Genomic DNA, 17,002 nt, shown 5'->3' with positions numbered 1-17,002 from the left:
CTTGAACTGTGCAGAAATATTGAGCAGTCCTGCATGCATTGAAAATCTATTCAAGAATGTGGGGCAAGTGTCAGGCTCTTCCTGAAACCCACAGGGTTTTTCAGTTTTCTCAGGAAATGTGTCACAAATAATCTTTCTGGAAATTAGTTCTACTTTCTCAAAGAAGCAGTTGATTATATCCCTGCCCAGACTGTTTCAGTACATAAACAGTGTAAGTAGGTGAAAGGCAGGTTAGCCTCTCTGTAGTGATCATCTTGACTGCTTTTCAGTTTGCTGCTTAAAAAGAAACCCCAAAATGCTTTACAGGCATTTCTTATTTTACTGAAATAGTAATTTTCTTTTCTTAAACACAGATACTATTTTCAGTACTGTAAGATAATCCAGTACTTATATGTTTTGCAGTAGAGCTGACACCAAGGCACTCAGACTTGGTCCTTCTCCCCTTTTACTTTGAGAAGTTGATATCAAGATTTTGAATTGGTTGATAAAACCTTACCATGGCATTTGGTGGTGAAAAGGCTTTGAAAGCAGCCAAATAGCTACTTCAAAAGCATATTTATTTATTTATTACTTAAATTAGAGTACGGTTGCAAATTGCGATTGATTCTTCAAATATTTTGGAAACACAACTGCAGAATGCTGGTGCTCTTGATGAAAGATGCATGGATAGCAATTTATTGTGACTTTCTTAGGAAAAAATAATCTCCTGATGGGTGTTAATTAGAAAATAGTTTCCTTTTTGCATTTAAGCAGTGATTTATGGCTGCTTAATCATTATTTGATGATCTTACTGTATATAATTTTCCCCAATTCCTATCATAGTTCAAGGACTTATTTTCTGGAATTCTCTCTAAATCTGCTGCTTATTGCTGAGAAAGAAAGTAACCTAATATAAAATGAACATGTGAAGAAAAAAAAAAAAGGAAGTAATATACAAATCTGTATTTGTAATATGGTAAACCCTTCTGCAGTCATATGGAAGTTGAAAGATTTTATTTGTGGAAACTTAGGTGTCAATCTTAAGGTTTTATAAAGACTCACTAACATAAGTGTTTACTTTAAAAAGCAGAACTGACTATACAAGGCTTTTTGAGATGTGCTGCTTTTTTATTTTTGAGTCTTTGTCCTTTGGGTCTATAACCATCTCTGAAAAATGAAGCTTGAGACATAGATTCATACATAATGGACTATTTATGCTACCACTGAAGAACTGTAATAGAATAGTTAGTCTTTGTTAGCCTTGTCATCCGTATACGTTCTAGGGTAGAGCATAGAAAACCCAAATGGCTTCTACCTGACCAATTTTTATTACACTTTTAGAAGGCTCTGCCGTGGCTTAAAATATGTGATGTGCCATTTCTCTTTGCAGAAACCATGTTCTTTTGCTTCTTCACTTTCTTTTAGAGAATGTATATGCATGAGATGATAATTCTATACAGTGCTCCCCTTCTGTGAGCTTGTTATATGCATTTTCATTTTTTAATCAGAGGTTCCACGAATTTCATGTTATGCAGGATGGATTATTGCAGACTGCAAATATAACAATGTGACCTTTTGGAATGATGTTTTTATTTATATTCCTTGCATAGCTAGGAAAGAGGACTTCCCTTCCACCTTATATTTCACCTTATATGAAATAGTATTGAGGGATTTTTTTTTTTTAATAGCTAGAGAAGTGAAATATGATAAGTCCTGCATCTTCAAGCTTGAGTAACAGTTGTCTTCCCCATTTTCTGTAATTCAGAACGAGAGAGATAAGATAAGCAGAATCAGGAACTGCCATCTTCTAAGGACAGGTAATTATTCCAAAGCCAGTTTGTGTTAGGTGGAATAGATTTATGTAGCAAACAGGTCAAGAAGTTACCCAGGCACCAGACTTGTGTCTGCTCCTGGGCCTCAGATCTGAAACACAGTGATTGCATATGTGGGTTTTATTTGTTTGTTCTGAGCTAAACAAAGAGGAAAGCTGAAACTTTAGCCAGAATATATCAGCCTTCTGTAAGCATAGCTGATGACAAAGATGTGCTTTCAAGCCTGGCTCTTGCCTGAGTTGAGGGAAGCAGAGAAGTATGGAAGTCCTATGGGATATACAGCCCTGAATCTTCCACAGGAGGTAGAGGTGTGAACTCGCTTACTTATGAAACACAGTGGAATGTGTTTCATAATGGCATGAGGAATAATAAAAATTCAATAAGGAATGCTCCTGGTATTTCTCGTGCTCTAGAACATTGTCAAAGGACTTGTAAAAAGTGCTCAAGATATCTTCTCAGTTTTATTCCTTCTCAGGAGTTTAAACCATTTCCCTTGGAAATGTCCCAGCCACCACTGCAGCATCCTGGTACTTTGAGTTACTTTCTGGACAGTAAAAACAGCTTTACCAGTGCTATAAATGCATCTGCTGCAAAGTTTATTGATACAAAGCCCATGGAAGTGAAGGGGGGATGGGAAGAGAAACGTGAGTAGGGTAATGTTGGATCTAAATTCTACCTTATGCTTCAAGAAATCTTTTTTTGGCATTCTACTTCTAAGACCAAAGAGGAAAGTTGTTATCTGTATGTAAGGGAAAAAAAATAGAAAAGTGGAAATGCTTATGTGTGAGTGGTAAGATGCTTTGCAAAGCTTATTTTTTGCAACCTGTAAAAGGAACCATAAGGAGATGTTTCACTGGGATGACTAGAGGCTGAAAGAGTAATACTGAAAGAAAATCCTCTAAGATCCTAGAATCAGGGAAATACCTCTTGGTTGCATGACATACCTGTCATGTTGATGAATAATACTTTTTCTTTGTAGACTAGTAACTGGTTTCGAGGTTTGAATTTTTTTCTCTGAAGTGTAAAGGAACTAAATTTTGTTCATGAAAATGTGGATTGCTACCTACAATTTGATTTTAGATCTGAATATGTGAATGCAGATTTGCATTACATTTTGTCTGGAACAGAGGATAAGGAAGAGGAGATCTGGATGTGAATACTTGCTGTGCTCCCCTTTCTTCAACTACTCTTACCCTTTATTACAGGCCAGTTATGTGTACATGCTCTGTTGTTATGCAACATGTGCAGATTCTTATATCCTGGGCAGTGCAGTTTTCCTCTTTCTCAGAAGTTTTATCTCACATTAGCTCTATTTTGTTTATAAAGAGTAGATTATTGTACAGTGATGATCTAGCATGAAAAATCATGACCTCAGTAAAGTTGTACTCACTTTTAAAAATGAAGGATTAGGAGTCATGCCTGCAGCTGAGATCCAACTCCTAGAAATGTCTTTTCTATTACTATTAAATACAGAATATTTAGATACCCTTTTCTTGCTTGGAAAGAGGCCAACAAGAGAGAGGTTTAAAAAAAAAATCTTCTAAAAAACAAGTTGTGCTTGGCACAGTCTCCTGGGGAATCCCTGGATAAGAGCTTAATTTTACAGGGTTTTTACTAACCTCTGATTAGGAATTTGAGTACCAGGAGTTACGGGTGCAAAAGCATTTATATTAGGTAGAGTTCTGGTGTAGTCTTTTGGAGTAATTTGACAAATTAATTACACATTCTCCCAGATAAAATGTGCCACAATATACTCAAAGTATTCTGTACTAATTGGTAATAATACAGTAGTAACTAATTAAAATGGTCCTGTGTTAATTAAGCAATATGATAATAATGAGATTCAAAACCCACAGACAAATTTTAAAGCTTTATGTCTAGTCCTGTGACAGACCTGTAGGCAAAGTCAGTGTGAGCTTAGTTTCTTCATCGTTTCCCAAACCATAAAAGGACTTAAGACAGAAGCGACTGGAAAATCAAACTAAATATATCTACTGAAGTATTTAAATGCCGGGGAGAGCAGAATTTAGATTCTAGGCTTGAATGTAATATGTCCTTCTGCTTCATGAAATAGTTTCCTAATTTGCTTTCATGTTCATATTACAGTGACTACTGGGGTTGTTTTCTCAAAGTTGCAGAAGTAGATCATAAGAAATATTTTTTCTTAAACTAGTGAGCTGGGAGAATTGCTGATACTAGAAGTGATAACAGGAACAGGAAGGCGGTTATTCTTCTTTCCTGGGTTTCTCTGTCTATTTATTACTTAGGTGCTTGACAGAAAATAAGATGCACATTGTTTACAGGTACTGTTCTGCTGACTGGAGGAAAACAAACTTGATCTTGGTTCCCACAAAGTTAGTAGCTGGAATTATTTCAAATTATATGAATGTTTTGTTGAAGAGAGAACTTTATTTTTTATTATTAGGGTGGAAGTTTTCTTATTCTCTTTTTACTACTTTTGTAAGTAAGAAAACTTTCTCAATGTGATCTGTTGCCTACAATTGGCTGCTGTCAGAACTCTGCTTTTTCACTTTGGCTGGCTCCTCGCAAACTTAAATTGATCAGTAGAGATCATGCAGCAACAACCTCTGAAAGTATCACTTCTGGAGTTTATTAATGTTCCAGTCTCTAAATTTCATATTCAAATCTGAATATGGTTAATGACACAATTTTTTTTCCTGTGGAATTTAATCTTTTTTTTCTTACTTTCTAGTTTGCATTTTTCCTGATTTAAAGTAGGTCTCAAAATTTAAAAGAGAGCCTTTTCCTAAGTTACTAGACTTCAAGTCTGTTCAAGTTAGAATGATTTTGAAGGCGTTAAACACATTTGTCACCTTTAGTTTAGAGCCACTTCAGTTAAAAACAATAAAAATCCAAACGAACAACACAAACCAAAACTTACAATCTCTCCTCCTAAAAATCTCCAACCAAAAAAAAAGCAAAACTAAATCCCTTTTCCAATGAAATTTTCAGATAAAGTGGGAGCTATAATAATAGCATACTTACTGTTATTTTAATATCAGTGTTCCAAGATTATATGTGTTAAGTGATAGAAATAAAGATAGGTACTTTGAATAATCAGGTTTTTATTAGATTCTTCTAATTTTGACAGGGAACTAATTATGGAGTGTCTGAACAAGTCACTCCACATCTGCTTAGTATTGCTTAATCTCTAAAATAGTGAAGTAATTATTCACTTATATATGGCTTTTTATAAGCTGTTCTTGACAGATGACAACTTAAACCAAGCACATAGTTCTAGGTTTCATTAAAAAACTAATGCCAGGGCTAGTTTCACAAAAGTATTTGTGATCTTGGGGAAATTAAAGTTTACTCCAGCTGTGGACCTGGAAGTTGATATTACAGAAGCCAATAGAAGAAACATCTGTTTTTCATTTTTCAGAGTTTGTCTAAAATCATAAATTGCATCTTGATTTTAAAAAAAGAAGGTACATTTATAGTACCCTGGAAACTACTCTTTAGCAGAGCTTGGGCTTTTAATTGACTTGCAGTGAGGCTTTGGGAAATGCAAATTCACAGGCATTTCATATGACAGGGAATTTCAAAGTGCTTTGTATTTCTGAAGAACTGTAGGGTTATTAAAACAAAGGGTAAAGTTAAATTGCAGTAGAGAGTGGAAAAAAATTAAAGGAGGACTTTTTTGGTCATATTCTAATGTGTCTTATGTAGGATGACATTAAACTTCTCTTACTCTCCAATTCTTATTTTGCATGGAAATGGAACATAAAATAGAGACATCATTACAATAATTTATTGCATGAAATTTTTGAAATAAAAATTTTGTCAGCTTGTCTGAGAGATTTTTTAGAGAATCTATTTTTTATACACACATGTAAATGATGAGAAGGTAGGAAATACTCTATCAAACTAGAATAAGAAGTACAAAGATGATAGGGCACCATCTATAGAAAGTGACAAAGAATTTAAGTATTCAATGTCCTTGATTGTGAAGGTACTTTGAGCCCATAGTCATTAATATACAAAGAAAATTTCAGAGCCACATGGGTTGTCCTTTTGCCAAAATGATAAAAAAAAAAGTATATAATTAAGGGGAGTAACACTACTTCAGCAAAATCTGTAAGATTAGTGAGAAGTAAATAAGAACCATGTTTGTAGAAATAGGGTATTTGTATCCTTCTTTGGAAAATGATTATTTCTTGGGGCAATTTTGGATGTGGTTTTTGTGTTGAAATTGGAAACAGATTGTTTCCAGATTTGTTACTGTTTGTGACTCGAGTGAAAGAAGTTAGGTATGTTAATTTCAACTGGAATGTAAATTGCCCTCTACAAGACAGTCCTGTCCTGTCTTGCAAGAAAGTGGACTAATTTGTTTGGTTGCTCCCATTTCCATTCTAATACCATGTTTGTGTGTAAATTTGATGAATGTCTCTCCTCTAGCAGAACACAAAAGCTGTTTAAGGAAAGGATTATTTTCAGAGTCTGCCTTTGCATATTCAATAGGGCTCATAAAATGGTTTCTCATTACTGCTTTCTTCCCTGTGTTATTTAATTCTTAACCATGGCATTCAGATCACTGCTTATTGTATCAGATTTTTAAAAGCAATATATTTAATGGTTATCTGTCTGTACTTCTCTGTAATACCCAGACAAGTTGTACACGCTCCATCATTGGGTATATGCAAGGTTGGGTTGGATAGGGGTTTTAACAATATGATTGGGTGAAAAGTGTGCTTGCCCATGGTCTTTAAAGGTCCCTTCCAACCCAAACCATTCTGTGAGTCTGTGGCATGATGACTCAGCACCTCTGTCTTATTTTTTTAGAGGGAATAGGAGGCTGAATATATAAATTGTGTGGTACTCAAGAAATAGTCTCTTATTCCTGTAATACCCTCCCAATGGCCATCTTTAATGTCAACACCTGTATTTCAGTGTTGTAAGCCAGGCTTCTATACTCCATGAAAGGATTAACATGTTTGCAGCAAAAAGCTTGTGAAATTTCAAAGTGAAATAGGAAGGGAAGAACAGGAAAATGCCCTCCAGAAAAACCTCACGCTCCAGTCTTTGCACATTCACGTCTGTGTGCGTGTACACAGGCATATGTTTGTGTTTTAACAACATCTCCAGCATATTGGCAATCTCATTCTCCACCAAGTTCAGCTGCTACAGGAGTGAGGTGCTGCAGCTGCCTCATGTCATAAAGAAATGGTTTGGCAGCAGTCTTCTCTCCATCCCGACCTAGCAGTCTGCATCATTTGGTTAATTAAAGCATTCATTTGTCTTTCAAAAGTCACAAAGCAGAACTGCACACATAAGCAGAGCAACAAGTATGAGAGTGGAAGACAGTAGGCAGTGACAAATGCTTAAGAACTGTTTAGGAGCTTTTATTTTTTTTAGGATGCAGTCATCCTTGTTGATGCTTTGTGAGGTGCTCTTCCATTAACAGGTAGGGGCTAATAAAAATGATGAAATAGTGCATCGAATCAGTGTTTGTGCTGGGTCTGAACCAGCATTTAAATAATGTTTAAAAACGTCTGAAAATGTTATAAGGTTGTTTTCTAATATTCTTTTTTTAATAATGTGGATACTATTTAGTAAATTTATGATCATCACATTAGCTTTCTATATGGGGTATTAATAATATGGAAAGTCTATCTACGAAACCAGATGCTTTTCACAGCTAGACCCTAACTTGATAGTTATGGATATGATAGGAAACATGAAAAGCTTCTCATTATTATCAGCTCATTTGTTGCATAATGAATGTGAAGATGTTATCACTGTAGTTAATCACCACATCAAGTCTGGAGTGGAACAGTGCACAGAAGATATCTTAATTCTTATGCTGTGAAAGGTACATTGTGTATAAAATGTATTGTCTATATGATGACAACATTGTGGCCTGCTGCATTTACAAAAGTAGTTAGCCGTCCCCAATGCTCCAAGTACTTGTGCAGCACTTTTCAATCTGCAGGGACAAATTCTTTGTGGCTCTGCAATTGTGCAATCAGTTAGCTCTTAAAAAGAAAAACAAGGTGTGTGTTGTTATTTCTTTGATATAGTTGTTTTTACACTCCTTTTCTACTTGAGGATCCTTAAGTTAATGAGAACATCAAGCAGTTGAGAAGGGACTTTATTATTTACCTGGAGATATTCTAGAACTGCCTTTCAAGATGCCATTGGTTGTATGTTGCACAAGAAAAATGCATCAAAATAGATGTCTCATGGTGTGATTTTTAGGGCTGGTCTGTTGCCAGGCCAGGAACTGAACTTTGATCCTTGTGGGTCCCTTCTAATTCATGATGTCCTATGAAGTGCATTTCTTGGTAGGACTACAATGTTTTTCCTTCCTCTCCCTCTGTATTTCTCTTTCTTATACTTGGTAGCCAACAAGAACACATCAGAAAAAGGGACTGGCAAATGACAGCTGATTTTTAAATGACATTAACAAGATTCAGCAGATGACTTTGACAAATTGTACCATTTGCTGAATTAAATATAAGTGTAAAATGATAGTTTAGGACTTGAGGTCAGTTAGAAATATCTTGTCAGGATGTGCTTAAAAAAATTCAGTGGTGATTGGAAGGAGTTTGTGCTTGTGCATATGTGCCTGACAGACAGTGTAAATAAGGAGGATGAGATTGTTAATTCTGTTCTTTCCAAATGTGAACATAATTCCCAATGATGCTGATGTGTATCCACAGTGTTGTTGTAGAGTTAAACAGCAAAGATATCCAGTGTATATTCTGGTATTGTAAACTGTCAGCAGTAATTTTCAAAATTTCCTGAGCTCCACAGAACTCTAGCACATTGTGTGCAGATAAACTGACCCCAAACTGCCTCCAATCATACTAAAATTAGATTAAGGCAGGGCAAAGACAGTTAATTCTGTACCTTCAGGCTTATGTCCCACCTTGCCTAGAAATTCACTATCACCTTATAATTTGTAGGTTTGACATAAAACACCTGAAGCATTGGCTCTTGCTGCATGTAAATCTGTTCAGAAATGCTTAAAAAGTAGAGTCTTCATTTCTTAGTTTAATTTTCAACCTGCCAAACCACCATTCTTCCAAAGCTTGGTTGCTGTGTTCCAGGTACAGCAAAAAGGAGAAGCTGCAATACAGTGGATAACTTCCTGAAGTCAAATAATTTAAAACAAATAACAGCTTTCAAAGCCAATCAGAATTGTATTGGTTGTTTTACTTGAGATTGGGACAGTATAAAACAACCATGTTTTGGCAGAAGAATGGAGAGACTTTTCTGTATTTAGATGATAACTGCACTCTTCTGACTTTCTTTGTATTTCAAACAGACTTTGCCTCTAGCAATTTGCCAGATTGAGACACCTGTAAAATTCCTCCTTCGCCTCTGTTTCAAATATTTCAAGTTAGAAAATGAAAACAATAAAGAGAATGAGTTGCTTTATCACTTTTGTGGTATTCCAGTCATATCGCTGATCTGAGAATGACTTAAACACTTATAAAAGGAACAGAAATGGACTGTGTGTTTTTATGGTATAGCTTCCAGAAGGAGCAGAGGTATCTTTTGCAGTGGTTTGGGTAAGTGGTGCCACACAAATTTGGAAGCACTGTATGAAGTTCAGCAGAATCTTGTTTCCAGATGGAACTTGAGAGAGACTATTCATAAACCTAAATTTAGGTTTGTACATTCAAAAAGTGTTTGCTGAACTTTGGTGTGAGCAGGGAAAACTTTCAATCTCCAGTCCGGCTCTTTAATCCTTGATTTAACTGTTGTGTCCAACTAAAAAGGTAGTTTTCCTTAAGTAACACCACTAATATACTGTTTATATAGTTACCAGACTGCAGAACTAGATGGCAGGATTCAGAGGGAGGGTGGCTTCCCTAGAAAATAATATGGGGAGTTTTGTTTAGGGGTGTTTTTTTTTTTATCCCACATATAAAGGTCCACACCTAATCAGAATATTTAATAATTTTGCTGCTGCCTTTTATTTTTTCCCCATTACAATAAAAATGGATACTGTTGTTTAATCAATGCATTCTGGAGGTAGAAGTGATTTGTATGCAGGCATATGTAATGAATGGTCACCCAGTGCCACTGATCTCAGGGAAACAGGCATTGCTCTGCTCATGGCCTGGGAAAATAGTCACTCTTCTCTACCCAAAGCAGATCTTTACAAAACTCCATTGGAAAAATGACAATAGGCCTGATGCTTCTCTAAGCTGATCAGTCTTGTGTCAGTGGTAATCAAGAAAATGTAGGGAAGTTTTTCTGGTCTCATCTGTGCTGCTAAAAGTAACAAGTAGAACTTCCATACATAAATGTAGATTTAGGGTTGGCAAATACATTCTCTTAAGCTGATTGTTTTAATTTTCTTTTATATGTCCAAGATAAATAGTGGAAGGTATGTGGTAACATTTTGCTCAATGTCTTTTTTGGGCTTGTTAAAATAAGAGATATGTAAAGCAGAAAGACAAATCATACCTTTACAGTTTGGTGGCCATGGAGACATTACTTTCTCTGCAGAAGGAGATGGGGCAGGTGCTCCTCAGCCTACCCTGCTGTCTCTTTTAACGTCATCATGGGAGCTGTGAAAGTCTTGAAAAATTAAAATGAACAAACAACTAGTGTTTTCAAAAATTTCAGCTTGACCTAGATGCACTCTGGTGCTAAGATCCCTGTGGTGCAGGGTAGGGAGGCTCTGGGGGGCAAACACACGAGGCTGATGATTCCAGATGCCCAGGATTGGCTGTGCCCTGAGCTCAAGCCCCACATGGCCCCGGGTGAGGCAGCCGTGGTCCCCAGGGACTGCGGGGCTCAGCGACCGAGCTCTGTGCTGCACTCAGCATCCGCAGCCTGACGTGCGAGGTGGCTCAGGACACGTCTGCTGGGAGCTCCTTCCTGGTACGGGAGGTGGAGGAGTTCAACTCCCTTTATGCTGCAATGACAAAATTAAGCATGCCACGCTGTTTCTAAAACTTAGTTAACTTAAAAGACAAAGGCAAAGCATGTTGTTTTCCCTTCATTGACGAAGTCAAGATGTGATTGCATGTACTCAGCTGCCCTTTGGTCAATAGAGAAGCTTAAGAGAAGCTCTAAATGTGTCACAATGAAATTTAGGGTCTAATTCTATGAGTGCATGTTGAATTCCGTGATAATGGGAGCTGCATGCACGAAGCAAGGAGTCTGTATATGACTTCCTAAATTCCTACATTACTTCAGCCCCTCTCTAAAACTCCTGCAGTCCCTCTTGTTGTTGTTGACAATAATACCATTATAACTGGCCTACTAAGGCTGCTTGCATATATTCAGTAAATCAGAAATGACAGCATGCAATATACCCAGGCATTTGCCACTACAGTTAAAAATGAATGGATTTGATACAAATTTTCCCAACCAGACGATTCACATGGACTAGAAATATGAGATTTGGTTCTAAAAAGTGTCTGAGGATCTCAGATACCGGTCTTAGGCCTTTAGAAATTAATTTTTCCTAACCTTTTTTGATACTGAGGAGCTGGACCTGCAGCAATGAGCTCATAGATCTGAAGGACATTTCGGATGTGATCTGCTGTGAAAAGTCAAAACTCTCAGCTTCCAGTTCTGAGTATTAACAGCACAGCCATCCTTCTCCCAGCAGTACTGTTGAGTTTCTCATTCAAAATAATAATTCAATAGCAGCAGTTGAGAAAACACAGTGGAATTGGATTCAGACACTGGAAAAAGTTGGCGCGAAGAATAGTCATAGAATCGGGAGCTGCTGAGAACATGAGGTAGTCACTCAAAAAGTTTCTATGTAGGCTTTCCCATTTTCTTTTCTCTCCAAACATTCCTGGAACAAGCTAGTCAATTACTGAGCAAAGCGTTTATGGCTTTTATTGGTGAGAGGGGTGTGTGCAATGTTAGAAGGTGAAAATCAAACACGTGCTGAAATTGAACTGTGACCTCAATTCACAATGGCATTTAATCCATGCGCTCTTTGAAATAGGGTACTTAATTTTCTGGGACTAATATGGGGCACTGAGGTCCAGAAATGTCATAATTTCATATGTAATAAAATTATAGCACTTAACACTTGCAGCAGTGGGCTTTGTCCTTTCTTTGTTGATAGAAAGTTGAACAGTGGTTTAAATCTCTTCTGTCTTCATCCTTGCAATCATGATACATTTCCCTCACATTTTTGTTTTCTGGACTGGTTCCACAAGACTGCTCAAATCACTCTAGAAATAGCTGATAATATCTAATTTGACTTATATTTTTTTGGTGTGGTCAGTAGGACAAGGGATCTTTGAGAAGTTGATCTAATTATGTTATTGGTGTCTGAACTTATTGAGCATTTCTCTGATTTGGTCTCTGTTAACTTAAAATGACAGATTTTTGGTGCCATGGCAGAGTGCAAATGAGATAGTTAAATGCAAAGAATTCTCTGCTAAACCACATGACATTATTGATGTGCTGAGGGTTTTTAAAAAGCCAGGAGAGAATTATGTTTGTGCTGTCCTCATCCCAATTCTGAAATAAAGCTAGAAGTAATGACATGCTAATAAAACACGAGGGGGAAACTGTGCAGAGTAGTTGCTGTATCAGCTTGTCGGCTCCTGATGCAATCATGGGAATGCTCCTTGAGCGTAGTTAGAAATGACAGGTTTGGTGTGAGGCCGCTTCCAGCTGAGACGAGCAGTGGGACTGCAAGAGAAATGAACAGCATTACTTTTGTATAATTTTGAAGATTTTCTCCCTTTGTAAATAGTGTTATTGCATCATTTTTCTAGAAAGTAAGTGCCTTACAGTATCTATAGAAATAATTTTCTTCTTCTCCTCAGCTGTTATGACTTTCTGTAACAATTTTTCTTATGGCCACAAGGATTCATTCTAGACATGTACTCCAAGTAAGTTTGTGGTCATCCCAGTTCTCTCATTTCCAGCTCTACATGAAGAAATGAGAGAGCATATAGGTCTCACTAGGGAAGCAGTTTGAAAATCTGATACCCTTTATTTATTCATTTGTGTTGTTTAACTTGGCTGAATGACAAGATTTTGAAGAATACACATAAAATCTTCAGACTTCAGGCCTTGGCAACAAAATATCATACCTCATATATAAGGTTTAAGTTAACCTTAATTAAAGGCTGCATATTGAGCTACAGGTAAAAAAAAAATCTTTATATACCTCTTTCACATTAGAAAGATCCATCCTGTAACCTAGAGGATAATTCCTGAAATGACAAAAAATAGAAAATATTCCAGCAATGTTAGCACTGTCCAAACACTTCCGTCTTTTCATTGACGTGGCTTTTCTTTTAGGGAGTAAGCAAATATATCTTCCATCCCACTGTCATATAGAGAGATATATAGACATATGAAAAACAGCTGAAACAAGGAAATAAAATTATATCTATACATGGGAATAGCAACAATTTAAAAATTACTCATGGATTTTGTGGCGTGGCTTTCTTTTGTTTTTAGGTTTTCAATTTTACATAACAACTGAAATTAAATTTTGAAAATCAATTGCATAATAAAATTTCTCTTATCACTGTTTGAAAGGGTAATGTATGTGCTGCTGTGCACTGCCATCTCCTGCAAGGAACAGTAGTCTTTATTATATCTTAAAAGGCTTTTTGTGTAGAGTAGTTAGATACTCCAATGAATACAGCCTGAATTTCTAAAGGAAACAATCTAATTCCTGCTTGGATGCTCAGACATGAACTACATTTAGAACTTTTTTGCAATTCACCTATAGATCCATGTGTTTTACTTAGGGAGATACTATGTGTTTTATGTATCTATGTGTTTTATTTATGGAGATATTCCTACACTAGAACGTGTGTGATGACATTGGACGTTTCATTAAAATGTCCAATACAGTATTGGTTATTGGAGCAGTTTTGAAATTTGTCTGAAATATGGAGCCATAAAAACATAAGCAGTGGTCAGAGCAAAAGTGGAGGAATTGTACTCGAGTGAGGAACAGCAGCACTTGTGAAAACAGCATGGAGTTTGATCTAACCCATTCCTTTATATATTCACATGCTGTCGGAGGTAGGGCTTGTTTCAGGCTGAGAAATTGGAGAAAAAGCATAGGAGTTTATCAGGAATATCTGTGTGTGAAAGAAAGACAAGCCTGTGAAGAAAGCTCATCTGTTGGGAATCTGGATGGATTCACCAGGCCAGGATTATCTTGGCAGCAGTTCTGTTGCCCAGTGGAAGGGCAAAGATGCTGAAAGGGATTTTTATGATGACACATATAAAAGAAACCTGGTTAGCTGGGACTTTGCTGTATCCTCTAATCAAAAAGTGACCTGGATTATTTTGGGGGACCAAGCCATGCTTAAGATGGTATTTCCCATCTGTTGAATAAGAAGCTGTACTCTGCAGTGTTGGCTGGAAGATCTCTGTTTTGCCATGCTGTTCTGCAACACAGTCGACAGCTGCCCTGTGTGTGTGCATGAAATCTGTGTATGTTCACTTCTTTACAGTATAGCATTTGTGGCAGAATTACTCTACAGGAATAGAATTTTACTAATTACTATAATTATTTTCCAATTCTTTTTCCCCCCCTTATTTACCCTTGTTACTAAGTAGCTGTGTAGAATCGTTCTGTCAAATGTTTGCAGGGCTATGTCATTATTATCAATATAGGTGTAACCCCCAAGTGAAGCCTGTGTGGGTTTTGTTTGAGTTCCATGGGGTAAGAAGCATGTTTTAAGATATGTCTTGGACAGTTTCTTGTCCCCTTAAATGCTACATGTATCCTCAAATAGCTGCTTTGTGGAGAAGACAGGGTTTGTAATATCTTGCATACCAAGCATGTTCTCAGCCATGTGCAGCTTTGCTTTGTGGAGCTAAATAAAACAAAGGAAAATGGAGCGGGGGCAAGGGGAAAAATGAATGTTTTCAACTGAGATTTGCACAGAGATGACAGGTGAATGAGGTGGAGAGGTAAAGAACAGCTGTTCCAGATGGTAGGAGCTTCAGGAGTGAAAATGCTGGAGTCAACGCGGTCAGATTGTAGGAAGAGATGATGCTCATGAAGGATGAGTGGTGCTGGCAGGGAGATGAGTGTCAGAGGTCAGTGGGAAACACACAGCAAAAACTGTATATGAAATTTATTTATCTTAAAGTACCATTTTCTCTAAATGAATCATTTTCAGTTCTTTCCAGCACTGATTGTGGGTGTTTACCTGCAGTCATCTGTGATAGTATTTTCTGCTGTCTTTGTTTGCCTTGACACATTCACTGCCTTAGCTGGGTTCTGTACTGACAGCAGACACTCAAGAATGGATAAATAAACACAGTTTCCAAAAGTCTGGTTTTGAAGCAGTCCTTCTGTGTCTCTAATCTCCTGCCTGGAACTGAAAGTTTTAAAAGTGCTTGAAAATCTAATAGCCTTGATTTTAAGGTTTCAAAAAATCTTGCACTTGTTATAGGACTATAACACCATAGTTCAAGCCATCTCTGGATAAATAGTTCATAGAAAAAGCAAGTGTAAAACGATAGGAAATCAGTGATGTTAAAAGTGATGCTTTAGTTTAAAGAAAAAAAAGCTTAAAAGCCTTGGATTAGCCTTGGAATTCCTTTTCAATACACCTGAAGAACTGGCTAAGTGAGAGTTGGGCACTCTCACTCTGCCAGCTCCTCTTGAGTTTATTGGTTCCCTGTTTACAATGTTCTGCTTAAATATTTTGAATAAAGAGGCAGAACATTCACTTTCTGTGAGATTTATAAAGGCAGAACTTATTTTAAGTAACCATTTAAATTTAACTTATTGACTTCAAGAGTCAGACAATTAGCTGGAGTTGTTGTTTTGCAAATCCTAGAGGTATTACACCTGAAATAATTTATATTGGCTGCTGACCTGTCTATTGATCGTGGGTGTCAATTCTACCTCGTTTTCCCAGTGCTGCTACCTTTTTAGGCTTATTCTCACATTATTTGAGCTTTATATTTTTTAATTGTCAGTGGACATGATGTAGATCCTAGCCCACTGTAGTATTCAGTATATTAAATACCACCTTTGGAAGAAACTCAATTCTCATTTCACGGCCATGTACTTATGCAGATCATTTGCTTTGTACCTACCTGGTTTCTCCCAATATTTCTAGCTGGAATCAATGCTTCCTTTCCATTTTTGCCTTAGATTGAGTAAAAATGTAAGAATTCTGTATATTGTGAAGTAACTTTGAGGCTCTGTACAGAAAGAACTGCTCTTAAGGAGTGAGGAAGGGATGATGTTCTAGCAAGAAATGTCCTAAGTGTTTATGATTAATGCTTTGGGATACTGCAGGTGAAAGGTGCAATTTGATTTTTCGTTCTTTTTCTTTTTTTCCTCCACAGGGGCAATTTTTGATGAATCTGCCAAAAAAGATGAGGAAGTTTTTCGAATGGCAGTTGCTGATCTCAACCAGAATGATGAAATCTTACAAACAGAGAAAATCACATGTTCAGTGACATTTGTGGATGGCAACAATCCTTTCCAGGCGGTTCAAGAAGGTAGGACAACTAAAGAGATTTCCTGCTGTTGTTTCTGCACTGACATGAAAAATATTACCCTGGTAGTTTCCTAGCTTTATGGGAATTTGTCATTTTTGTTGGCTTCTTTTAATATGAAATACTGCAAAAATAATTTAATTTTGGATTTAACTGCTTTGGTTTTTGTTGGTTCTAGTGACTTATGGCTACAAAGTCAGCTTTTATCCATTTTCTATTTGTAGGCAGAAATTGAAATGTGATAAGTCTGACAACACTTTGCCTACATCTTTCCTCTTTTCCAGGTTGTTTTGAAGCTACTTGTCAAAATGATGACTACTTCCTACTACTTTTTGGTTTAATTTTGTGCAACTAATGGCAATTTGTTGGGAAACATAGGTTGTTGTGTGGATAACCTTTTCAGCCCACACTCCTGGAAAAGTGGCATATTTTAAAGGAGGGATTAGAGAAAACCTGATGACTCAAAGTTGCCCGTGTCCAACGTGATTTTGTTCTTAGCCTGTCCTTTGTGTCATTCCACAATTACTGGACAAGGGATGACGACGTTGCTTTGGGCTCTTTCGATAGCAGAAGGATGATAATGGAAAATAATATTTAGAAATCCTCTGAGCTGAATTAGTAAATCTGAGCTGTTCCCTGGAAAGACAGGGAGAAGTCTTTAGCAAACATGGATTCTAATTTGGGGTTTAAGCATTTGTTATTTATTTGTTCTTCTGGCACACTAACTTCTGCCTGAGATGCCA

General features: G+C 36.9%; 1 protein-coding gene across 2 annotated transcripts in view; it reads left to right on the top strand.

Moving 5' to 3' along the window:
* Positions 1 to 17,002, top strand: part of GRID2 (glutamate ionotropic receptor delta type subunit 2) — a 671,390-nt gene that overhangs the window by 120,604 nt on the left and 533,784 nt on the right. For both annotated transcript variants that reach the window (XM_005517465.2, XM_088056469.1), the window contains exon 2: positions 16,107 to 16,262. In XM_005517465.2, the coding sequence (XP_005517522.1) occupies positions 16,107 to 16,262 (156 nt within the window). The remainder of the gene's footprint in view (positions 1 to 16,106; positions 16,263 to 17,002) is intronic.

Source organism: Pseudopodoces humilis, chromosome 6, assembly GCF_049639895.1.
Source record: "Pseudopodoces humilis isolate 2021_Gansu_Grassland_sample_001 chromosome 6, ASM4963989v1, whole genome shotgun sequence".
Classification (NCBI taxonomy): Eukaryota; Metazoa; Chordata; class Aves; order Passeriformes; family Paridae; genus Pseudopodoces; species Pseudopodoces humilis.
The sequence above is the reverse complement of the archived record's forward strand: the minus strand, read 5'-3'. Positions and strand labels throughout refer to the sequence as shown.